The 26,614-nt window shown below is 41.4% G+C and overlaps 1 protein-coding gene across 15 annotated transcripts in view; it reads right to left on the bottom strand.

The window, feature by feature from the left end:
* Window positions 1-26,614, bottom strand: part of ABLIM2 (actin binding LIM protein family member 2) — a 214,829-nt gene that overhangs the window by 150,121 nt on the left and 38,094 nt on the right. For 14 of the 15 annotated variants that reach the window (XM_048848971.2, XM_075128053.1, XM_048848965.2 and 11 more), the window contains one exon: window positions 8,986-9,129. In XM_048848971.2, coding sequence (XP_048704928.1) covers window positions 8,986-9,129 — 144 coding nt within the window. Of the gene's footprint in view, window positions 1-8,985; window positions 9,130-17,689; window positions 17,779-26,614 lie in introns of those variants that run through there. The other variant, XM_048848964.2, reaches the window with a different exon arrangement.

Raw genomic sequence — 26,614 nt, forward strand, 5'->3', positions numbered from 1 at the left:
ACTATGTTCAAATGCAAATCCCTCACATTTCACATGGGAGCTTTTAACATGCTTATTTATAGCCCAGCAGATGGGTTTGATGTCATAAACAAACTACGCCCTGTTACCAAGTTACAGATACCTTCTAATTATTTCCTTCTCTAGTGAATACTCTCTATCCTAGCTCTGCCCATCTTCTCATCTGAATCCAATGCAGTTAAAATCATTGGCTCCAATTCCCATTTACACTAAGGGTGCTTTCCATCACTCCAGTCACGTTAAAGGGGCCTTAACATGGGTGAAGCTGTAATGAACACCCACTCCAAGACCCCCTTTTCACTGCCACAGTTGTATAAAGGAGGCATTTGTGCAAATGTGAAACAGGCACACTGGCTTACAGAGCTACACCAATTTACACAAGTTGAGGATCTGACCCACTTTGATCAGTTAAACCCAGCGTGCAAGGATAAATACCTAGGAGGATGCATATACAAAAGAGCGGACTATTTCACCATGGAGGAGCAGAGCTACTGTTTCCAAGGCACATACAGCACGATAGCAATCCAGGGTCCAATAGGTTTTGATTAAAGATTGAGCAGCAAGACCTAAAGAAAAGATGGGTGGATATATGGTAAAGCTGATCCTGTATAGCAGCCTTGTTTTTCCACATCTGAGGTTCAGGCTGCAAGCTCACTGCCTTGTCTTTGACTGAAACCTGGCTAAGGACAGCGAAACCATGCACAGCACATTCCACTTACATCTGTGTAACTTTATAGTAGGGTTTTGCATGGCCCTATTTATTTGGTAGGGAAACGGCAGGACTCCACACACAGCCACTGTAAGTTTACAGAGCAGCGTTCATGGAAGTTGTGTGGATTTGTTCCTTCCACAGCATGCTAGAGCTGATCATTTAAAGCAGAAGAGTCACGCCCTCTGTTTCTTTTTAATTTATAGTCAAATCTATGCCAGTCATCACCAAATTTTCTGTGCACCACGGATACATTGGGCTTGTATATGCACCTGAACAATTTCCTAAATAGTAATGCTTGATGCAGTTCAATGTTATGCTGTAATTGTTAGAAAGATATCATACCATAAACATTGAGAGCCAAAATAAAGATGATCCCTATCTTTATTATCTGTATGGGACCAAACTTAAGTTGTCCAGGGTACTGTAATGGCACCATGACACTGGCAGGCCAAGTGCCAGCTCATGCCAAGGTCCCCGTGCGCTGGACACAAACAGATACATAGCTGTCATTTGTCTGGCTCACTTGTGGGTGGATATTGATAAAATAGGTATTAGAATTATAAGAAAGAATTTAGTGTTTAGATTCATTTGAATGCTCGTGAGATGCTGCATGCTTTAATCCTACTTGTAATATCTGTGCTCCATGTTGTAATGTAATATTTGAACGGTTGTATTGTGAGCCTTTGTGACTGTGTGAATCGCCATACTGAAGAGGGATATTAATTAGTGTGAAGAGCTGCTCTTCAACAGAAATTATGCCCCTTCTGAAGGAGGAGACCCATCAATACCAGACAGGCTATGAGTGGTTCTTACAGCTGGAAATCCCCACATCTGGATTGAGGAATTGTCAACAAAAGGACTTAAAACTTATTGTTGTTCTGCTCTGCTCCCTGTGAACAGGAGTCATGCAAGTGAACTCGTCCCATCAGATGAGTTTGCACCTCACATCACATAGCAGGAGGGGGATAAAATGCATCTAGGTATCTCTGTGCTGCTTGGAGATGCTGGGTCAGCAAGCTGCTTCTAGGCATAAACAAGAGATTCCCCAGCTGCTTAGCCTGGGTTAGCCCTAAAAGACAAATAGAGCTTGATGATTATAGAAGCCGATAGACGTTTGAAAACCTAAGACTGTAACTCAATTGTGTATCTGTGTTTGCTTGCTTTAACCTTGTAAATAACTCTAATTTCCTTTTCCTAATTAATAAATCTTCATATAGTTTACCATAGAATTGGCTACAAGCATTGTCTCTGGTGTGAGACCTGAAATGCAACTGACCTGCAGTAAGTGACTGGTCCTTTGGGATTAGGAGTAACCGGAATATTGCTGTGATTCTTGGTGTAAGGGATCACCTACCACAGAGATACACTCACCCGGGGGGCAAGACAGACTGGAGTACCCAAGGGGACTGTCTGTGACTCCATGTTAAGGCTGTTAAAGTGCTTCAGGAGTTTGCACTTGGTACAGTTGGTTGGTGAAATCTAAGTGTTAGAACTCAAAACCAATTTGGTGTCTGTGCCCTGTTCTTTAACAATCTGTCCTGCAGTTGGCCCAGAGGACCAGAATTTCTCTAACATCACATACCGTATGAAAAGCTATTGTGACAGATGCCCTAGGAGTGAACTAGAAAACGGATATAGCCGTAATAGTCAATATTTTATCATGTTTTGTCGTTCTCTTTCATATTTTTCTACTGCTTTAATGAAAAAAATAAAACAGCATTCTCATAGCTGTTAACCAAAGGATTTACAGCCTAAAGAAAACAGCATTGCCTTATATTTCAATGGCACAAAGTTTAAATCCTGTTATGATTATCCTTTTATTAAAACTGACTTGAATGGGACTCTGTCGGAGTAAAAACAGAGTAAAGACTTAGGTACTGGGCCCAGTGCAAGGGACATGTAGACAGATATTCCGTAGTTCCAGACTGATAGGCTGAGTTGCAGAAATTAGATTTTTTACTTGGTCTACAAAAGATGCTTCCAGTACATCAGTCTGGAACATATTACTGACACCACTGATTTTACTGACATTCATAGCATTGTTATTATTACCTTTAACCTGGATCTGTTTCCTCACAGTTTTACGTCGGAGAAATCATTAACTGATTATTAGCTTTTCCACCCTATCTTCTTGACACTTCTCTCTGTTTTGGAACATAGTGGAGCTTTATCTGGGGAACTTGACAGAGACAGGGTGGGACTTTGAACCTTTGGTGCCAGTTTTATTATTTTTATATATTTATATGTGTCATTTCAAACAAAAGACGTCTATAAGCAAGCTGTTGGCACCTGGATAATTTATGAAACTCACAATCCACATAGGGATAACATGTAGCAATATGATACTACATTCAATTGTTTTGATTGCTAGTAAGCCAGGCAGCAGAATATACCTCATTCCACTCCACTCAAACCTCCTACCCTCCCTTGCCCACAACTAACACTCTATCAAATACATTGGTTCTATATATCACTTATGTGCTCACAAGTAACTGTAACTCCTCCCAATGTAACATCATCTGCCATTAAAAAAAGTAGTTCGATAAGACCATGCTGTACCTCATTGCACACCTCCCCTGTCAAGGTTCCTCCCCCACTCTGAACTCTAGGGTACAGATGTGGGGACCTGCATGAAAAACCTCCTAAGCTTATCTTTACCAGCTTAGGTCAAAACTTCCCCAAGGTACAAAATATTCCACCCTTTGTCCTTGGATTGGCCGCTACCACCACCAAACTAATACTGGTTACTGGGGAAGAGCTGTTTGGACGCGTCTTTCCCTCCAAAATACTTCCCAAAACCTTGCACCCCACTTCCTGGACAAGGTTTGGTAAAAAGCCTCAGCAATTTGCCTAGGTGACTACAGACCCAGACCCTTGGATCTTAAGAACAATGAACAATCCTCCCAACACTTGCACCCCCCCTTTCCTGGGAAATGTTGGATAAAAAGCCTCACCAATTTGCATAGGTGACCACAGACCCAAACCCTTGGATCTGAGAACAATGAAAAAGCATTCAGTTTCTTACAAGAAGACTTTTAATAAAAATAGAAGTAAATAGAAATAAAGAAATCCCCCCTGTAAAATCAGGATGGTAGAGGGTGGTGAAACACTGGAATGCGTTACCTAGGGAGGTGGTAGAATCTCCTTCCTTAGAGGTTTTTAAGGTCAGGCTTGACAAAGCCCTGGCTGGGATGATTTAACTGGGAATTGGTCCTGCTTCGAGCAGGGGGTTGGACTAGATGACCTTCTGGGGTCCCTTCCAACCCTTATATTCTATGATTCTATGATTCTATGATATCTTACAGGGTAATTAGATTCAAAAACATAGAGAACCCCTCTAGGCAAAACCTTAAGTTACAAAAAAGATACACAGACAGAAATAGTTATTCTATTCAGCACAATTCTTTTCTCAGCCATTTAAAGAAATCATAATCTAACACATACCTAGCTAGATTACTTACTAAAAGTTCTAAGACTCCATTCCTGTTCTGTCTCTGGCAAGAGCAGCATACAGACAGACACAGACCCTCTGTTTCTCTCCCTCCTCCCAGCTTTTGAAAGTATCTTGTCTCCTCATTGGTCATTTTGGTCAGGTGCCAGCGAGGTTACCTTTAGCTTCTTAACCCTTTACAGGTGAGAGGAGCTTTCCCCTGGCCAGGAGGGATTTCAAAGGGGTTTACCCTTCCCTTTATATTTATGACATCCCCTAAACTCAGTATAGATTCAGTTATACCCTTTGTTCATGGGCTTTTAGCTAGTTTACAATCTTCATGACAGTGTTCGTGTCCAAAGCTACCTGAATGAGCTTTTTCAGGTATGATTTTGTGAGTAACATTATCAGATGCTTTATTAAATCCTAACACGTCTATTGTGTTCCCTTCATCCACTGAGTTTGTCATGTTATTAAAAATGACCACTCGAAGTTGGCCTAACAACTTGTGTAAAGTTTATTTATTTAATTATTTATTTAGCCTGTGCTACCTATAGCCAACGGTTCCTTTACCTTCCATCCCATACTGAAGTGGTAAGTCTGCACTAGAATACTGTCTACAGTTCTGAAAAACTAGACACCAGAAAGATGTCAATGAATTGGAAGTTCACAAACAAGCAACAAAATTATCATGAAATTTGATTTATGAGGAAAGATTAAAAGACCTAAATAGATATAAGCTTGGCTAAATGATGACTAAGGTAAAATATGATAAATGTCTACAAGTATTTGAAGGGTCTAAACACCAAGGGACTGGTTATCAGCTGGAGTAAAGTGTCATACCTCCATTGTCTTCACTGGTGTTATGATAATTTAAACCAGCTGAAGGTCTGTCCACAAGGAAAACTGCCAGTTTAGGGTGGTTATGGCAATTATTCATTTTGGGTTCAGCCCAGGTTCATGTGTTCTGTTCTCTAATCAGTTTATTTCAACTATAATTTAGTTACAATTCAGCAGCAATGTCTGTTAGTTGAGAGTTTTCTGAATTGTACATGACATCTGAAATACTCCAGTCATAAGGTACCATTACATGTTTTCTTCTGATTTCAGGACACTCTAGCAATGCGATAAATCACCTATGGTGAAATTCACCCATTGGCAGAAGGTCGCCTACATACACCACAAAACACTCACAGTAACCTTGTATAACTCACACACCTTCTGGGTGTGGTACCCATCTAGTGACACCGAGAGAGGTGTGTGTGTGTGTGTGTGTGTGTGTGTGTGTGTGTGTGTGTGTGTGTGTGTGTGTGTGTGTGTGTGTGTGTGTGTGTGTGTGTGGTCTGCTCTACAGCCAGCCAGCCAGCTTTAAGCTGATGTAGTAGAGGCTCATGCACTAAGGGTATGTCTACACTATGAAATTAGGTCGAATTTATAGAAGTTGGTGTTTTAGAAATAGTTTTTATATATTCGAGTGTGTGTGTCCCCACAGAAAATGCTCTAAGTGCATTAACTCGGTGGAGTGCTTCCACAGTACCAAGGCAAGCGTCGACTTCTGGAGCGTTGCACTGTGGGTAGCTATCCCACAGTTCCCGCAGTCTCCGCTGCCCATTGGAATTCTGGGTTGAGATCCCAATGCCTGCTGGGGCTAAAACATTGTCGCGGGTGGTCCTGGGTACATATCGTCAGGCCCCCGTTCCTTCTCTCCCTCCGTGAAAGCAGCAGCAGACAATTGTTTCGCACCTTTTTTCTTGAGTTACCTGTGCAGACGCCATACCATGGCAAGCATGGAGCCCGCTCAGGTAACCGTCACCCTATGTCTCCTGGGTGCTGGCAGATGTGGTACTGCATTGCTACACAGCAGCAGCAACCCCTTGCCTTGTGGCAGCAGACGGTGCAGTAGGACTGGTAGCTGTCATCATCATGTCCAAGGTGCTCCCGGCCACGTCGGCCAGGAGCGCCTGGGCAGACATGGGTGCAGGGACTACATTAGAAGTGACTTGACCAGGTCATTCTCTTTAGTCCTGCAGTCAGTCCTATTGAACCGTCTTATGGTGAGCAGGCAGGCGATACGGATTGCTAGCAGTCGTACTGTACCATCTTCTGCCAGGCAGACAAGAGATGAGGATGGCTAGCAGTCCTACTGCACCATCTTCTGCCGAGCAGCCATGAGATGTGGATGGCTTGCAGTCAGTCTGCACCCTCTGCTGCCAGCCAAAGATGTAAAAGGTAGATGGAGTGGATCAAAACAAGAAATAGACCAGATTTGTTTTGTACTCATTTGCTTCCCCCCCTCCCACATCAGGGCACTTATTCCTCTAGGTCACACTACAGTCCGTCACAGAGAAGGTGCAGCGAGGTAAATCTAGCCACGTATCAATCAGAGGCTAGACTAACCTGCTTGTTCCAATAAGAACAATTACTTAGGTGCACCATTTCTTATTGGAACCCTCCGTGAAGTCCTGCCTGAAATACTCATTGATGTAAAGCCACCCCCTTTGTTGATTTTAATTCCCTGTAAGCCAACCCTGTAAGCCATGTCGTCAGTCGCCCCTCCCTCCATCAGAGCAATGGCAGACAATCGTTCCGCGCCTTTTTTCTGTGCGGATGCCACACCACGGCAAGCATGGAAGCCGCTCAGCTCACTTTGACAATTAGGAGCACATTACACACCACACGCATTATCCAGCAGTATATGCAGCACCAGAACCTGGCAGAGCGATACCGGGCGAGGAGGCGACGTCAGCGCGGTCACGTGAGTGATCAGGACATGGACACAGATTTCTCTCAAAGCATGGGCCCTGCCAATGCATGCATCATGGTGCTAATGGGGCAGGTTCATGCTGTGGAATGCCGATTCTGGGCTCAGGAAACAAGCACCGCATTCACGGTTCTTTTCCTGTCTACCTGGCCAGTGCATCTGAGTTGAGAGTGTTGTCCAGAGCGGTCACAATGGAGCACTCTGGGATAGCTCCCGGAGGCCAATACCGTCGAATTGTGTCCACAGTATCCCAAATTCGAGCCGGCAAGGCCGATTTAAGTGCTAATCCACTTGTCAGGGGTGGAGTAAGGAAGTCGATTTTAAGAGCCCTTTAAGTCAAAAAAAAGGGCTTCATCATGTGGACGGGTGCAGGTTTACATTGATTTAACGCTGCTAAATTTGACCTAAAGTCCTCGTGTAGACCAGGGCTAAGCTTCAGAGTTCCCCGGTTCAATCCTGCTCGATGACGACCAAGGTCTGTTGGCGTTACACTTGCATGAGGTGGGATTAGGGATGTAGGTGGCCATGTAAGGGGGTCTCAGCATCCCACTGAGACATGGGTTCTGCACTAGCTATGAACTGATTGAGGAGAGCATTAGGAACAGGCAGGTGCAAGTGTCAGTAGATCCATGCTTACATGGAAATCGCCTGTGCAATGAAGACACTGAGCGATAGCAATCACTACTGGTTCTTCTTTCTGCTCGAGTTGTGATTGTGAAGGTCTGCTGTGATTCTCTACTGCAGCACTGGGGCCTCCAGGGTAAGGCCTTGGATTTCATCAGTGTAGAGCACATACATTACTGAGGCTTTATGTAAGAGGCAAGAATTTCACTCTGAACAACAACTATTCTAAGCCTACTTATTAGTTAATGCCTGAAAAGTGTTTTGAAAGTGAAATTTATCATAGTAGTATTACTATTTAATGCATATTATAATTATATTAACGTGGAAAATTATGTACCGATTTTAGTCCAATTTAAATACTTTAAGTTCTGACCTTTATTCCTCTAGCTCTGAGTATGTAACTAAAATATTTGTTCCATTTAGAACACTGTATTATTGCTTACATGTCTTCCTGTATAATCCTTCCACAGAGTGATATATCATCAAACTGAATTAAGTCACATTATAATATCTAATACTCTCACTATTTCATTAAAGATTCATCCAGGTATTGAATATTACATGTTGTAAGCTTTGTTCCACAGGATTAGTAAAGACGTAATTGTATTTGACAGAGGGAACAATATGAAGGAGATACTCATTTAATGGGCCCTTGAAATGCGCTCATCTATATTTTGAGCAGAATTAAAAATTAAACAAACTGCACACATAGCCTAGTGGATAAAGAATTGGTCTAGGAGTTAGGAGACCTGAGTTCTGAGCCTGGCTCTGCCTTTAACCAGCATGTGACCTTTAGCAATTCACTTCATCTTTCTGTGTTTTGATTTCCCCTTTCACCCTAAATCTGTCAGCTCTTCTGGGAAGATGGTCTTTTACAATGAGTTTGTACATTGCCTTGCACAGTGGGTTTCAGATCTAAGTTGGGGCCTCTATAACTTACAGCCTAAAGAATAGAGCACCTGTTTTGTATGTGGTGTTTGGAAGTAAAGTTGCAGTAAACTGCTGACTGGCAATAGCTAGGCAAATGGCCTATTAAAGATTAATTATCAATTTGTTCACTTATATGTTTAAAACAAAACAGACCCATAAAGTCTACAAAGTTATCCTGCAAATTGGACATAGCTAATCTATGGAATCTTGTGTTTCTTTGTTGTTACCCTTGACTTCCTCCCCCTACGCTGTGTTCCTCTCCCATCTTGTCCCTATTTAGGCCCCAGTCTTACAAAAAGCTCCATCTGGGTGAACCCTTGCACTTGGAACTCACTGCATGTCAGGGTCTTAGGACCATAAACTCTTTGATGTGAGGACTGTCTTGTACTATAGTTCTGTGCCATTTCCAAAACAATGGGGCCACAATCTCCAGGGAGTTACTGTATCCTTTTATATATATATATATATATATAAAATCAATAACAGCAGTAATAAATAGTAAACACTTACCTTTACAAACAAAGCACTTAATATGAAAATATTTGTTCTGAACTCTCAAAACTTCCCCTTTGCATGGGTTTCCACAGTTATTGCAGAGAATTGCTGTACCTGATGGTTTGTCCAGGTTGCTATGTACAGCCTGTGGTTGAGAAACTGAAAAGAAAGACAAGTTGTATAAGAACATACAGTAGATTAAAAACTTCTGGTGGACAAATTAGATAAAATGATAATCTTGTCAGAGAAACAAATAATTAAAATTGACATTTCAGTCAAAACATGCCATGAACATGACACCTGGGCCAAAATGGTCTCACTTTCTGGTATTGGCCAGCTCCTGATGTGGTCTTTTAAAACTTTATTTTAATTGAATTCTCTTTAGAGTTATATGTCAGTGTAAACAGTCTGCTCACAAATGTAAGCATCGCTGCTGATTTTCATTTCCATATAGGTTACAACTGCAATAATGCAAAAGAATTGTACATGGCTTATGAATTTCACAACCAACTTGAACAAAAACATTTTGGATCAAGGGTTGTATAAAGAGAACTGTACAAAAAAATGGTAAAACTTTTTTTTGAAAATTCAACTGCCTTTTTTTTTTTCAACAGTTTGCATCACACTGTTTAATTACAAGTTTAAACATTCTGTCAATTTCAAAAAACAAAAAAAATCAAATCAACCAGCTCTAGAGTACAAATTATTTGCTGAAACTAATGTCTCATAGGATCTCAAGCACCTGATTCCACCCCAGACTGTAAGAAATTACAAAAGATTTTCCTTTAGCTCAACTGGTAAGTGATTATGCTTTTAGAACCAGAGGATCTAAGTTCTGGTTCCACTTTTGTTACAATATTATTATGCAATGAAAGATACTGAAGATATTACAAAGATATTGTAAGGTTTCTCTAACTTTTGAATGCTGAGCTCCTCCTCAGCAAAATAAAACCAAATGCACTCCTCCTTTTCCTGCAACCTCACCATGCGCTGTTAAAAGCCTACACATATTAATTATACATTCTCCATGTTCCCTCTCATGGCTAGTTTTCCCTCCACATCCCCCTAAACACAACTCTTTGGAAAACACTGACATAGATCTTCAGATGACCCTTCCTCCCCTTTGTTACATGCTTTGATGAGAATTGAAATAGCTTAAAATGTTGACATATAAAGCACCATCGTTAGCATCAACATTAGCACCCATTGCTATGAATGGGCTCACAGCTATTTTTTGTGGGTACTGCAAACTCAGAGAGATGTCTCTACATCAGTGGCACTTTATGTTTGAAGGTTTCTTTGTAACCATGACAGACTTTTTTCAAACTAAGGCTGAGAATCTGGAGAAGAACTAAGAGGCCTGTGCTCCCAGCTAGTCCTTCGCCCATGTTAATCCCACAGTTTGGAAAACACCAATATACTGTATATCGCAAATTTCCAGCCAGGAGACACAGAAAGTTTTGGGAATTTTAAAGAATGTAAAGCACTATGACATTACTACAGAGTTCTGGTCTGGTACATGCTTGGTAACCTTGGTACTTATATAACTGTGTTTAGTCAGCAGACGCTTTCTTCTGTATGTGGCATTGAAGCACCAAGATAGTGATTAATTTATTACTACATTAAAATGCATTTGAAGCCACTAAAGGAATAACTATAATAAATATGACTTGGTGAGTGGAGTTCTGATCTCACTTATTGACATCCAGAGCACATGTTCTCAGCTGAGAAGTCAAAATATGACTGCTTCTAACCAATAGTTTGCAAACTCAAATTGAAATGGAGTGTGGGGAGGAAAATCACAGTGCAATTTGCCCCTTACATCATCATTAGTGATAAAGAGTCTCCAATCAGAACTTCATTGACAACTCTGTGGCAGAAAAGTAAGACAGTTACATAGTAACTTTGCTCATCATAGCCACATACAACAAATATGGATTCTTCTATCACAAAATTTGCCAAAATAAAGACCAGGATAAAATTTTCACAAGTGCCTAACTCTCTCGGGGCCTACGTCTCATGAAAAGTTAATGGGACTTAGCCAACTGAACCTATGGCAGAATTTCTGGCAAGCAAGATTACAACCACTTATGTTGGAATTGATCCAGGATGGTGGTGTTAAAATACTTATTCTCATATAAAGTATCATGTAATCTTACAAATCAGATTCTATGCTAAACAACATATCCAGGCACTTTCTTCAGACTCCCAGACACAGTCACCCTTTTAGAATAGGAAAAACAAAGGTAAGATGTTGTTGTGCTTTCCCAGCAGTATATATCAAAATGTTGAGCAGGGCATTTATTATGAAACATGCAACCGACTAGCCATTTGTACTGCAAATACTTAATACTGGAGGAAGGATCCTGCACTGGAAGAGAGATGATCTAACAGGTGTTTTCTATTTCTAATCTCTAAAAGCCAAAGCCTGCCAACTCTAAAAGCCAAAGCCTCACACAAGTGTTCATGTAAGGACTACTCACTTGAGTAAGGCTGTTCATGATCAAGCTTTAAGTTTACATCTAAAAGAAATCATGTGTAATATGCTAGGGATGCATGCACAAACTTCGTTTTTCTACGTTTTGTGACTTCCAGCCAAAGATATTTTTTATTACGTTTAGTAAATAGCACATTGGGAACTTTCAAGATTGTCAGCACTGAAGGTAAATGTCATTTTAAACCAAGTAAAATCTTATTGTGATAAAAACAAACACCCCACCCCCACCCCCCAAAAGCAACTCCCCACCCACTCTTTATTCTGTGTATGTTCCAGGTTTAAAAGAGTTGCTAGGTTAGTGTCAAAAAGGTATTCTAAGGGTCTTTATCCTGTGCATCATGGTAACAAATAAAGGCTCTAATCCTGCTGTCCTTCTGCAAGCAAATGCCTATTGACTTCCACAAGAGATGCAAGTATATGAAGGCTGCAGAACTGAGCTCATTTAGGCTAGCAAAATATCGAGCAAATTAAAAATTTGCTGCCATCTTGTGATATAAAATAGAAATTGCACCTCACCTATTAGGTTGTTTATGCAAAAAGGCATTCCAAAGTATTGTATGAAATGTTGAACACAAACTTTCTAGTTCTTGTTATTTTGCTACAGTACATTTTTTATTTTTACTTTTTAATATGTTAGGTAACAGTGTCTTTGGGCTGAATTATTAAATCAAATTGTAACAGGCTTGAATCATGACTCGCCACACCCATAGTAGCTTTTCCACCCAGCAACAGATTAATACAGGGAACTAATAGAGTGAACAAGGGAGAGTAAATTACATACTGAATGTCCCTCTTCTTACTCAGGGGATTCAGCACATCATTCTAAAGTTGCGGTTTTTTCCCCCAAAGTGATTCCAAATCAGCTTTAAAAAGGTTTCCGGTTTCCGTACAGTCTCACAAGAAGAAAACAAATGCAACTTAAAAATAAAAATAAATCAGTGGTGTTATGTCGTCTCAGATTGACCAATAAATTAACTGTGAAAGGGAATTTGGTGTATTTCCTTTTAGAGATTTAGTAAAAGTGCTATCAGCCAATTACCCCTTAATTTTCCTTTATAACTATTTCAGGGCTAAAAGTTGTCTCCCTGTACTGACTCTAATGCTCCGATCCTCCAAATATTTGTGCAAGTAACTTTTTATGTAGCATGATGACAGGTTTCAGAGGAACAGCCGTGTTAGTCTGTATTCGCAAAAAGAAAAGGAGTACTTGTGGCACCTTAGAGACTAACCAATTTATGTGAGCATGAGCTTTCGTGAGCTACAGCTCACTTCATCAGATGTATACCGTGGAAACTGCAGAAGTCTGCTGCAGTTTCCACGGTATACATCCGATGAAGTGAGCTGTAGCTCACGAAAGCTCATGCTCAAATAAATTGGTTAGTCTCTAAGGTGCCACAAGTCCTCCTTTTCTTTTTATGTAGCAGTTTTTCGGAGCAGAAAGACATTAATGCAGCCAACCATGCAGATGTTTCCTCTGCGTGAAAATTATGAACATCTTGTCTCATAAATAACTATAGATTTTTATGAAAGGGTTTCCTCATTTGGAATTGGCTGTAGCTGTTGCTTGAACTCTGGATGCTTACATGGAAATTTCATGTCATGTTTGTTAAAAAGAAACACTATGGAAAGGTTGTTGTCAACTGCACCCATGCTTACAGTCCCACCTCCTTCGGGGCAGCAAGACTTACTGCATGCAGATGGTTTCCCTTGAATGCTAGCATTGATTCACAAACGTGCATTAGGGCCAAGGGCTCTGCATAGCTCCCTGTAATACCTAAGCTGCAATGTATCTGGAAATCAACACAGAAGCCTTTTTTGTTACAGTAGGACTCAAAAAAAAAGGCGCGGGGGGAACCTATCTGGCATGTTCTTGCCATCTTTTTGATGTCTTAGCATATCTTGTTTAACAACAGTTTCCAAGCCATGAGTGGAAATGAAAAGTAAAGAATTATATTTAGCCTAAAGAACAGATATGCAACAAACTGTACAACTATAACTTTTTGCTTGCGTTCCATTTTTTAAATCTCACAAGGATGCATTTGACATTCAAAAATAACCATGTTAAACAAGCATGAATGAACAAACAACAAAAACTAACAGGGTGCTTTATTTTCCTCTCAATTCAAAAGGAATTAATTAATTTACTACATTAAAACTGATCAGTGTTTCACCCAACATTCTCTGTGGATCAGAGTAGAAATGTAACCTCTGTGAGGTCATAATAAAACTATGTTTCTTCATGTACCAGAGGAGTAGCCGGATTAGTCTGGATCTGTAAAAGCGGCAGTCCTGTGGCACCTTACAGACTAACAGATGTATTGGAGCCTAAACTTTCATGGGTGAATACATCCGACGAAGTGGGTATTCACCCACAAAAACTTATGCTCCAATACATCTGTTAGTCTGTAAGGTGCCACAGGACTCTTTGCCGCTTTTATGTTTCTTCATATAGTTTAAACACTGTCTCTTTTATCTGGAATACCATATTGATAGAACATGAGAAATAACTCCTTCAGACTAGAGAACGCTTCTTTTATTCAAGTCCTAATACATTTTTAACTTACATGCATTTCAATAACATTTTGAATCTAGTCTCTTTATATAGTAATTCTGATCATTTTACTTTTGTCTTTATGTGTCAAAGTTTAGCTTCAAAATATCAACATATTTTGCTAGCAATATGCTGTCATCCTTTGTGGAGTTTAATGATTATACAGTATATTAGGGCATTTGGCGTAGTATCGTCCTGATTAAAGTTCTCATTTAAAGTTTGAGTGATCACATACTTTTCCTAGATTACTGAACTGAATGAAATTTGAAATTCGCCTTTATTTACTCTACACTGAAAATAGCCTCTGCTGAATGGAAATATAGAGGGAGCCCTTGTTGTGTTGGTGACGATAGCATGCATGGAGCCCAAAATCTTGCTGATGTTCTGCTGTGCCTGGATCTGGTACCTCCACAGGTCTGGATGAGGAAGCAGATTATAACTACCCATATTAGAAAGTCACTGAAGGTTCCTGCATCCTTACTTGCTTCTTCAAAGCCCAACGAAGAATTTATTGCATGTATGTTCCCACAAGAAAAACAACAGATTATAAAGAAATGAGTAAGAGTAGGACACATTTCCATAGCATTGCCACATGGGCACTATCTGGTGTCGGGAACTTTACTGCTGATATTCTTGCTAAATATCCATGTGACAGGACACCTAGATCACTGACAGTGCTGCAGCCTGGGGAAGGCTGAGGGCAATTATACATTTTCGGGGGGGTGGATTGTGAGCACCTGGGTGGCAATCACTGGGCTAACAAGGTAACTGGGGAAAATATGAGGGGGAAGAAACAGGAAGCAAGGGGAGCTCAAGAGGAAGCTCAGAGAGAACCTTGGATTCGGAAGTGAGGGCTGTAAGGAAGCCTACCTTGCTGTAAGCGTGTATTGCACAAGTATTACTATGTAAGAGGGAAATAAATACACACATTGGTGTAAGATAAACAGCCTAGTGTGCGTATTTGTGACTGGAAAACCATCTGAACTGGCCAGACAGTGAGGTTCACTGGGTAGCAATGGAGATGTCCTGTGACAATCCAGTATCAACATATTTCTGATACGAAAACTCAAGACAGCCAGAGGAATCACAGGTTACCTACTGAGCACCCAGCAGGAGTGAGGTGATGCTCCAATTAATTCTAGTATTAAATAAGGTTTATTGAATTAGCAGTGACTCATTGAAAAGAAGTAAGATTTTCACTCACATACAACTATTAATATGATGACCATCTATATGGCCCTAATAAGGCTGACCCTGGAATACTGCACTGAGTTGTGCACACCTCAATACTGGAAATATAAAGATGAACAGGAGGGAGTACGTTGTTAGAGCAGTTGAGGTACTGATTTACAATATGGCTGAGCCACAGCTGAGGGGATATGGGATAATCTGGCAAAGCAATGACTGAGGTCTGAAAGAATCAATGGCCATTCCCTAGTTCATATGAAAATATGAACAACAAAACAGACACAGACGGCACTCCCAGCTTTGAACACCAATGAGCAGCTCTAGTGATGACTACTACTGCACACGCCTGGACGCACAGAAAGTGCAAAGCAGATAAATGAGAGATGGGAATGCCAGTCATTCATTAAACGTTAGAAGGACAAATGTCTTAGGGCCCTAGCCTAGGACGTGAGAGACCTCAGATCAATTGCCAGCTCTGCCAGAGACTTCCTGTGTGACTTTGGGCACGTTCCTTAGGTCCAGATTTTCAAAAGTTATTTAGGTGTCTTAAACACCTAAAAACAAAACAAAAACCAATGGAAAGTAAACACCTTGCACTTTTGAAAATCCCACTAGGTGCCTATCTGCATCTTTAGACATGTAAATTACCTTTGGAAATCTGGCTCTTAGCCTCTCTCTGCCTTAATTTCACATCTGCAAAGCAAAGTACTACACAGTACTTCCCTACCTCATCAGAGGGTTGTGAGGATAAATACATTAGAGACTGTGAGGTGCATACTCTGGTAATGGCAGCCAGATAAGCACCCAAAATAGATTTTTCCTTTAAAAATCCTTGAGACCTTCTGGAACTTTGCTGGGTACTGGGGATGTCCCTCTAACTTTCCTGCAGGGGGCTGCAGAGCAGAGCCCCTGCATAGATGCTCCTCCAGCCTTCATCGCCCTTGTGATTCCTTTCCCTCTCCACTGAAGGGAGGAGGAAGACAGAAGGGCTAAGGGATCACGGAGTGGTGACTCCTCCAGGCCTCGCCATCCCTCCCCTTCAAGCCCCAGAACATATCAATCAGCTAGAGGTTTATGTTCAGAGTCTTTTTCAAGATAACCCTCTCATGTTAACTGACCCCTCAACAGGTTTTTTCATCTTAAATTTGACAGTAAAATAAAGGGTTAGAGAAGTTTGTCCACTTGGCAATGACCCATCCACAAAAAGACCTCAAAATTGCATCCAGTTCTCCGGGGGTTTGAAATCTGACTACTTTGCTGTATACTAACTACTGACTTCCTAAAGAGATCTTTTATACTGACGTTCAAGTAGTGTACTTTCTGAAGTGCTGGGTACAGTTCTTCCAAGGAATTCTTGTCAGTTGTTCCTACACTGCACTGCAGTGAAGCAAGCAGCATTATCCTTTGTTTTGCAGTTTATCTGACATATTTCTTTGCAGTCCAATGAATTACATAGAAAAAAGCCCAAACAAACTTCATGTTCAATGAAGTCTCCAATTCTTTTCTAAAACTAAAATACAGTAATTTAATGTATTAATCCAAGAGTCCAGATTAGCAATCTTTTATCTTTGCACTATGTAGATATATTAAATATTTATTATTAATAATTGACTGTAGTATCTCTTCCAAAGGCACTAACAGAAGGTTTTGAAGTCTCATTCCGTACTGCCTAAGGATCAAAATCAAGTCGTAAATTTACAGTGTTGTCTGGCATAGGAGACCAGATTCTTAAAACTGTAAGCCTGAAACACCATGTGACACTACTACTGATTCCTGAATACCTTGCACGGGAGATGGCAGAAAAAAGGGAGAGAGGTTACCTTGCACAATGCAAAATAGGCTCGTGCAAACACACACAGTAAGACACAGATACAGTGCAAAGTGCTCAGTGCCAAACAGTTTCAAATCTGCCAATATGTTCACATGCAAGATACACAACACACTGCAAGGAGGCTAGTGCAAGCAAGCCTGTTATATTTATGATTAAATAAATGTCTTTAACATTCATCATTTCAGTTCATATGACCGACCCTCTGCTAGTTTTCAACATAAACTGTGGATTTGTACATTTTAGTGAGTTTGCACTGCATAAGGATACTGAACAGCACTCCCAATGTAGCTGCATAAAGTACAACACGTTTCATCAATAGGATTTAATATGAGATTTAAAAACATCTAATATGTTAAATAAAGCCATGGAGTTTTAAAATGGATCACCCATTCAACTACCAACATGAAACGTAGTTAACAGAATGACAGTCATGCTAATTTGTAACTCAGTATTTTTCCAATTAACAAGAATACTTAGTACAATTTAAAATAAAGCAGTTCACATTTAACCATCCTTCTGCACTCTGCAACACTTACATGCAATAGTAAATTCTGATGACAATCCACTTAACAATTTAATCACAGAAAATTCCATATGAGAGGCGAGTCATTTCTTGTGTAAATCCCCCAAATGTGGAGTCGTCACACTGTACCTGTATCATCCGGCATTCCAGCATTAATTCAGTCGGTGACACAAGAACTACTGCCAGGCATATCACCACTCCAAGTACCTATAATCTGCAAGGAGCACAGTTAAAGCAGCTGTTGAACACGTGAATTTGAAGAGTACTTCAACAGCCGAGTGAAACTGCAGCTGGGCTCTGCCACTGGAGCTCCTTCCTGAGAGAAATGTGGCAAGGGTCATCCGACTCCTGCAGCTCCCACACATAAACAGGATTATAGCCAAGAACTTACTGCCTAGTGAAAACAGAACTCTACAGAGACCTCAAAATTCCCACATTCACAGGACATCCATCTCTTACAAACAGGCCCAAATATACATTGGCCTTAGTGTTGTTATCCTTTTTTGACCCAAAAATTCAGGATCTAGTTGGTCATTCCAGTTAGGAGGAGAAATTGGTGACAGTCAGGTATTTCTTTGATGCAGTTTTGCTTACTGACAAAGAATGTACAAAGTCCTGTGTCTCTGAACACAGAAGGAATCAAAGAGCAGGAAACAGCTTCTTTTGCTCACAGCACCAAAAATATATATACTTTTTCGCCTGCACCCCAGCCCATACATCATGCTTACAGCTGCTCCTTCAGGCTGTCTGTGTTACTCCCTGCCCTCCATGGTCTACCTTTTATCCACACATACACACACCTACCCACCCTGATCCAAAACAATACGCAGCAAAGCCTTTCCGTCCACACAGTCCAAAACTCTTCAGTGCATTCACATAACCCTTTTGTCTCAGGTGGGGGCCTGTGACTAACTTGTTCCTACCGTTAAGTTAACTGAAGGGTACATACACCCTCACCAAACTCAGCAAGGTTTTAACTTGACCACTAAGAAGCTTTCACCCAACTCATAACAGCACAGCATTATGCAAACCGTAGTACTGTGCGTATCCACCAAGATCACTCTCTACAGCAGATAAAGAACAACAAGGATAATGAGCTCCGAGTAAAAAGAGAGGAGCAGAACACTTGGACTAAACCTCTAATCAACTTGAGTTTGGGACTGGTTGTGTTTGTGAAATTCATGGCCACAAAGACAACATGGGCTGCGGTTGTTGGCATGAATGGGAAACCTGCAAAACCTCTCCTGTTAGCCAGTATCCCTGCCTCTTCCAAACATGTACACATCTACCTCCCAACACCCAGTAGGAACCACCCTAATGTACTCAGGGGGCAGGATGCATAACTAACTCTTCAAGCAGTACTCCGTGCTATTCCATTCCAGCAGACTCTTTAGGGAGCCACCTGGTATAAAGGGCCTGCTAGGGAAGCTGGTAGAACTCCCTTTTCTCTACACACACACACACACACACACACACACCAGACACCCTTACTCATGATGAGCAGTACCTTACTTCATGAGTAGTCCCTCTGAAATAAATGGAGCTGCTAGCGGAGTAACAAACTACTGAATATTAGCATAGTGGTGGCATCTTGCCGTAAAGGTTGCTTTTTCTTTATAATTCCTAGAATTCTAGAGGGAGGTTGTGTTCAAAAATCGTCTGGCAACCAGAAATCGATAGTACTATGTGTGAAATAGTACTATAGAAATAGTATTTTTCAATTCATACAAGTACTGTAGTGTAATCTCTTTATCGTGAAAGTGTAACTTACAAATGTAGATTTTTGTTGTTACATAACTGCACTCAAAAACAAGCCAATGTAAAACGTTAGGGCTTACAAGTCCACTCAGTCCTATTTCTTGTTCAGCCGATCGCCAAGACAAAAAAAGTTTGTTTACATTTACGGGAGATATTGCTGCCTGCTTCTTATTTACGATGTCACCTGAAAGTGAGAACAGGCATTCACAGGGCACCGTTGTAGGTGGCATCACAAGATATTTACGTGCCAGATGCGCTGAAGATTCATAGGTCTCTTCATGCTTCAACCACCATTCCAGAGGACATTCCAGAGGACAAAATATATGCCATTATTATTTAGGTCAATCTGTCTTGGTAAGTTTCTAGACATTATTTTATCAATGAATGAATGAATAGCCTTTAAAAAAAACAAAAAACCTAAAAACAAAACAACACCCCCATCCTTCATATATACACAGTACCTACATAATTATGATTAACCACTGGGAATAAATTACCAATGGTTGTGGTGGATTCTTCATCACTGACAATTTTAAAATCAAGATTAGATGTTACTCTTAAAAACATGCTCAAACAAAAATTAATTCAGGGAAATCCTATGACTTGTAATACAGGAGGTCAGACGAGATTATCCCAGTGGTCCCTTCTGGACTTTTAATCTATGAATGTGTGATCGAGAAAAAGGACATTTCTTGACGTCCTGGTAGGAACAGCTGATAGTTCTTAGATACTGCAGAAATCCCAGTGCACTAGATGGAAATGAGAAATTCTAACAAAGGGAGAAGCCCCTTGAAAATGTTTCCCTTTGATATATTATTTACAGGAAATATCCATGATTTCATCAGTTATTAATGGAAACAGAGTAAAGCATATTGTTTTGTTAGTCCAACACTGACTGCAGGGAATAGAACAACTGTTATCACAGAATCACAGAAGATTAGGGTTGGAAGAGGCCGAAGGCAATCATCTAGTCCAACCCTATGCTCAAAGCAGGACCAACCCCAACTAAATCATCCCGGTCAGGGTTCCTGGCTCCTTGTTTTGTCGTCTGCTACCACTGAGAACAACCTAGCTCCATCTTCCTTGGAACCCCCGTTCAGGTAGTTGAAGGCTGCTATCAAATCCCCCCCTCACTTTTCTCTTCTGCAGACTAAATAAGCCCAGTTTCCTCATCCTCTCCTCATAAGTCATGGGCCCCAGCCCCCTAATCATTTTTGTTGCCCTCCACTGGACTCTCTTCAATTTGTCCACATCCTTTCTGTAGTGGGGGGCCCAAAACTAGACGCAATACTCCAGATGTGGCCTCACCAGTGCCATATAGGGGGAATAATCACTTCCCTCGATCTGCTGGCAATGCTTCTACTAATGCAGCCCAATATGCCATTAGCCTTCTTGGCAAAATGGGCCTTCTATGCCCATTTTGCCAAGAAGGCTAATGGACTCATGTCCAAGAAGGCTATGGACTCATATCCAGCTTCTTGCCACTGTAATCCCCAGGTCCTTTTCTGCAGAGCTGCCACTTAGCCAGTCGGTCCCCAGCCTGTAGCAGTGCATGGGATTCTTCCGTCCTAAGTGCAGGATTCTGCACTTGTCCTTGTTGAACCTCATCAGCTTTCTTTTGGCCCACTCCTCCGATTTGTCTAGGTCACTCTGGACCCTATCCCTACCCTCCAGCATATCTACCTCTCCCCCAGCTTAGTGTCACCCACAAACTTGCTGAGAGTGCAATCCATCCCATCATCCAGATCATTAATGAAGATGTTGAACAAAACTGGCCCCAGGACTGACCCCTGGGGCACATCGCTTGACACCGGCTGTTAACTAAACATCAAGCCGTTGATCACTACCCGTTGAGCCCAACGATCTCACCAGCTTTCTATCCACTGTATAGTCCATTCACCCAATCCATATTTTTTTAACTTGCTGGAAAGAATACTGTGGGAAACCATATCAAAAGCTTTGCTGAAGTCAAGATATATCATGTCCATCACTTTTCCCATATCCACAGAGCCAATCAGGTTGGTCAGGCATGACTTGCCCTTCGTAAATCCATGCTCACTGTTCCTGATCACCTTCTTCTCCTCCAAGTGCTCCACAATGGATTCCTTGAGGACCTGCTCCATGATTTTTCCAGGGACTGAGGTGAGGTTGACAGGTCTGTAGTTCCCCGGATTCTCCTTCTTCCCTTTTTTAAAGACAGGCACTATATTTGCCTTTTTCTAGTCATCCGGGACCTCCACCAACCACCACGAGTTTTCAAAGATAATGGCTAATGGCTCTGCAATCACATCAGCCAACTCCCTCAGGACCAATGCATCCAGCCCCATGGATTTGTGCATGTCCAGTTTTCTAAATAGTCCTTAACCTGTTCTTCACCACTGAGGGCTGCTCACCTCCTCCCCATACTGTGCTGCCCAGTGCAGCAGTCTGGGAACTGACCTTGTCTGTGAAGACCAAGGCAAAAAAAGCATTGAGTACTTCAGCTTTTTCCACATCATCTGTTACTAGATTACCTCCCCCTTTCAGTAAGGGTCCCACACTTTCCCTGACCTTCTTGTTACCGTTTCACATCCTTTGCGAGCCACAACTCCAATTGTGCTTTGGCCTTCCTGATTACACCCCTGCATGCTCAATCGATAATTTTATACTCCTCCTTAGTCATCTGTCCAAGCTTCCACTTCTTGTAAGCTTCCTTTTACAATAATGATAAAGAAAGTCTTGCTGTAAAACAATCTCTCAGTGGTGAACACTTCAGTAAACTGAAACAAGACTGACCTGTCATCTGTAACTTGAGCCAGCCTCTGACTGACAATGGGCTGAAACCAGAGCAGCAGATCCAAAAATCCCACCTCCTACCCAGAATTTTTGGGTGTTCAAAATCCAGATTCAGGACCAGATCAGAATGCTGTAGCTTGAGACCACTTCTGCTTCTGACTGACACAGCGAGTAACTGAACTCACTGCCAGGAACAGCTGAATGACATTTATAATTTACCTCATCTCTTTGGTTTTAGAATTATTCAATTTTTAAACTATAATTTCCAGTTATATACACACTAGCAGGTAGTAAATGCAGCTGATGTAATTGATTTTAAAATTCTAAGGCAGTATGACTTTATTGTGTTAAATATTTATGTGCTACCGGCACTGGACCATATACGTCCTCCCATTACTCACATGAGTAGTCCCTTTGAAGTCACTTTGAAGACACTCTGGTTGGACACTGCAGAGGGTTCCAGGATTTGGCCCATTCAGTTTTCCCTGAGACACTTTCAGTTTGGCAGAAATCACTCTGCTAAAGAGCAACACTCAAAAGAACAAAAATTAATAGGCAGAAAACGTGTATGAGCTTTCAGGAAAAAAATCACAGCTCTTCCCTCTGCTGTCAGCTTCATTCTCTATCAAAAGTCTGAACTGTAAGTAAATAACCTGTATTTAGATATTATACTATGTATGGTGCAGTCAAATAATGAGCTAATTTGTATTTACAATTCTACTTACAACAGCATTTAATGTATGTAATCTTGGAGCCTCCCCCGCAATCTCACAGTGTGGCTATTGCAAAGGCAAATCATACTTCAAGAGCTTTAGGGCTGTCAGTGCGGTTTCAGGAAAGCGATGCCAGAGAAGTTATTACGCTCCAGGAGCACAGGTGTGGCAGATGTGCCACTGACTCAGCTGAACTTGATAGGAAAGAACAGTGCCAACGATACAAACAAGAAAGTTCTTCAAGACACAGGGACAACATTCCTGCATTTGATGAACCATAAAAGCAAGCAGTCAGGGTTATGAACTTAGACTGATTTCACTCATTGAAAAGACTTTTTCAAACCAACCAAGCCAGACACTTTTAACATCCTGACATTAAAAATGATAGCAACTTACAGGTATGATGAACACCTGCCATATAATCAACACTGCAAAAAAGGACAATCAACTCAGTTCATTTTCCAATTTGCAGTCAAATCCTGGGCACTGCAGTAATGGCCTCGCTGTATCCCTTACCCATCTTTGTTGCAGGATTCACTTAACCAAGGTTACATTGCTCAGTTCGTTGCCTTAATTTTCTTTTTTTGCAAAAGTATCAGTAGACAGTTTAGCAATGAATTTAGGACACTGAAATGCAATTGACTGATGGGAACTCCTTGTCATGGCAGCAGTGGTTTTAAATGATGTAGGGTTTTTTTTAAGTCTGTTCTGAAATCAATTCAGGGGTGAAAGTGAGCCGGTATGGGCCGCTACAGTGTACCGGTAAGAAGCCGGTACTGACCCGTATGCAGCCCATGGTAAAGTGCTGCCGGCCTTTTGGCTCACCCGTCGGCGGCCCTGCTGGTAGGGTCCATACCGGCAGGATGGCCGACGGGGGGTGGGAGAGGAGAAGGGGCACCAAGGTTAAAGTGCTACCCCTTCCCCACCCTCGTTGGCAGCTCTGTCGGCAGGGACCCTACCGGTAGGGCTGCCGACGGGTGAGCCAAAAGGGGAATGATGTTAAAGTGCCCCCCCAGCCCTGCCCCTTCCACCCAAGGAGCCGGACCCTGTGCCAGTAAGAATTTATTATTACTTTCACCTCTGAATAAATTATATCTTTCACACTCACCACATGCAATTCCCCATCTCAACAAAAATAGGGAATAATTAAGGTTTCAAAATATAATGTAACCCTGTGTTCACATGCTCAGAGCTTTCTGCAATATCCATTTGTGAACTGAAGTTTTCCATCCTTGGCCCCTGCTTAGTTATTTTACACTAAAGCAAACTTCCTTCACCACTTGAGCTGGGGGAGAGCGAAACAAGTAAGCTTGTTTTCCCCATTGTAAAAGAAATAAAAGAAATTCTATCAGGTATTTTTGAACAGAGCTAAGTCATAGCACCTCTGCAATAAATAGCCCCCATGTCCTCTTATGCAGGAGGCTGTGTCTTTTTAAGCAGCTGAGTCTGTGTAGCCATGGATTTCATGAACTTCCTTAGGTATCCAGCCTATTCAAAACTGGTGTGTATACTCTTTACACAGCACACTGTTGCAGAGTCCCTCCCACCAGATGCAGCTACTTCTTCCACAGATCTTGATGGTGCCTTTCACAGAGCCTCAGCTCTGGGGTGAATTTCACCCTGTATCAGCTGGAGAACACATTGAAGCTGTATTTATTAGGTGTTTCTCTCTGTGCTCTTTAAGTCATTTCCCTCCATAGTCACTGCACTGCTTCAGATTCACTATCATTTTGAGTTTTACTTCCCTTGCTCTTTTCTTGCATTAAAGATAATCTGACACTTAAATAAATTAATAGAAGTGTCATAGGCCTGGCTCTGTGTGTGTGTGTGTGTGTGTATGTATGTGTGTATATGTGAACATGCCCTATCCCTGATAAAAAAAAAAAATCTTCATTTAAGAATTGCCAAGGATGGAAAATCAACCACACCCAATAGTGAATTGTTCCATTGGTTAATTACCTCTATTAATCTGAATTTGGATAGCTTCAACTTCCACTCATTAGATCTTGTTATACCTTTGTCTGCTAGACTGACAAGGCCTGTTTTATCAAAATATTTTTCCCCATGTAGGTACTTATAGATTGTGATCAAGTCACCCCTTAACCTTGTCTTTGTTATGCTAAACAGATTGAATTCCTGGAGTTTATTGCATGTTTTCTAATTCTTTAATCATTTTATGCTGGTTCCTGTTCCCGTCTTCAATTTGATTTACTGGAATGTAAGATCTTTCCTCTTTAGTTATCATTGTTACAGTTACCATTCAGTAACTGGGGTCCCGTTGTTCTAGACATGTGCACACACAGGAGACAGAAGGAGCTTACAAGATGGACAATTGTGGTAGAGAAAACACAGCCATAGAGAGGGTAAGTGACTTGCCTAACGTCTCAGAATAGGTAAGTGGCAGAACCAGGAACCTGGTCTCCTGACTCCCAGTGACTTATCTATTAGACTATACTTTCTCTCTTGAGGGCATCAGACAAGGATCTTATTTATTCTGGAGCTTAGATCCATTTGGTTATCCTACCATACTTGCAAAGTGGTGTTCAACCTTGCCAATAAGCTTAGTCCTTAGGCATACAAGCTAAAAGCCCACCCACATGGACTGACTGTAAAAGTCTTGCAAGTCATATGTTAGGTCCAACAATAGTAACAGTGTCCCTTGAAGACTAGGCCAAGAAAGTTTACATCTGAAAGTTACTAGTCATTCTAGAGTAGGTTGAAAATACCATAGCAGAACAATTAGACCCTGTCAAAAGCCAGTCTGCACAGAAGAGAGCCATGCTGAAGGGAAAAATGCATCTGTGATTGTCCAAATAGGTAAGCTCTGAAAATTCACCTGCAGAGAAGCATTCCTCGTCATGTACACGACAATGAAACATATGGGAACTGTGTTAATTATAATTTGCATACCACTCATCTACAGAAAACTGAAATCACCTGTGGCTTTTGCAATATGGGGGCCCAGTGTAAGTATACCATAGTTTGCATCATAATTTTATGAAGCAGTAGATCTTAAAATCTGGGACTAGATTGAGAGTTTACTCTCTGCCCTGAGTAAGGGGCTGTGCTGACTTCAGAAGTAATTGTGACTCAGCAGGTCACAATTCCTTCCCTGATCCGCAATTACTGTTGGGGAAAAAGGAACCTACTGCAGTTCCCCTAAGGGTGCAGTTTACCTTGCCCATTATGTGGGCCCTGCTCTGCTGGCAAGCAGGGTGGATGGAGCCAATACTCTGCGAACTCCCAACTCCCACTCACGTGCAGAGGGAAGTAAACAGAGAGGAGGAGTGGTTCTCCACACTTTACCCAAGAAGGTCTTACTTGGCTGAGTGAAGGAGGGGAGAGTTGAATACCCTTTTACTCAACTGAGTGGCTAAATAGGATAAGAAAACAACCTAGCTTAAAAGTGATTCAGTAGGAAGAAATGATAGGGTGAAGTTACGGCGTGCTTAGCCTTTAGAGAGCCTTTTATTTTGATGCTACATACAGCATATCAACAACCCTCACAAATGCACATGCTGCAAGGAGAAATTTGCTGAACCTATGAAACTGAGAAGGATAGTCAGTACAAAATAGGAAAGAGATTGGATCAAAGGAGACCTGGTCAAATGGGGTTATGGGCTGACAAGCGCAATTTAGTGCCAAGTAATGAGGATAAGTGAAACAATTAACAAAAGAGATTATTTCCTAAAAGGTCAGGCACTACAAGACACTAATCAGGGAAAGGATTTGACAGCAATAGCAGGAGAGAAACTAAACCCATCTGCTGAATATCTGGCAGTAAATCAGCAAAGCTAACAGGCTAATG

Source organism: Caretta caretta, chromosome 4, assembly GCF_965140235.1.
Source record: "Caretta caretta isolate rCarCar2 chromosome 4, rCarCar1.hap1, whole genome shotgun sequence".
Classification (NCBI taxonomy): Eukaryota; Metazoa; Chordata; order Testudines; family Cheloniidae; genus Caretta; species Caretta caretta.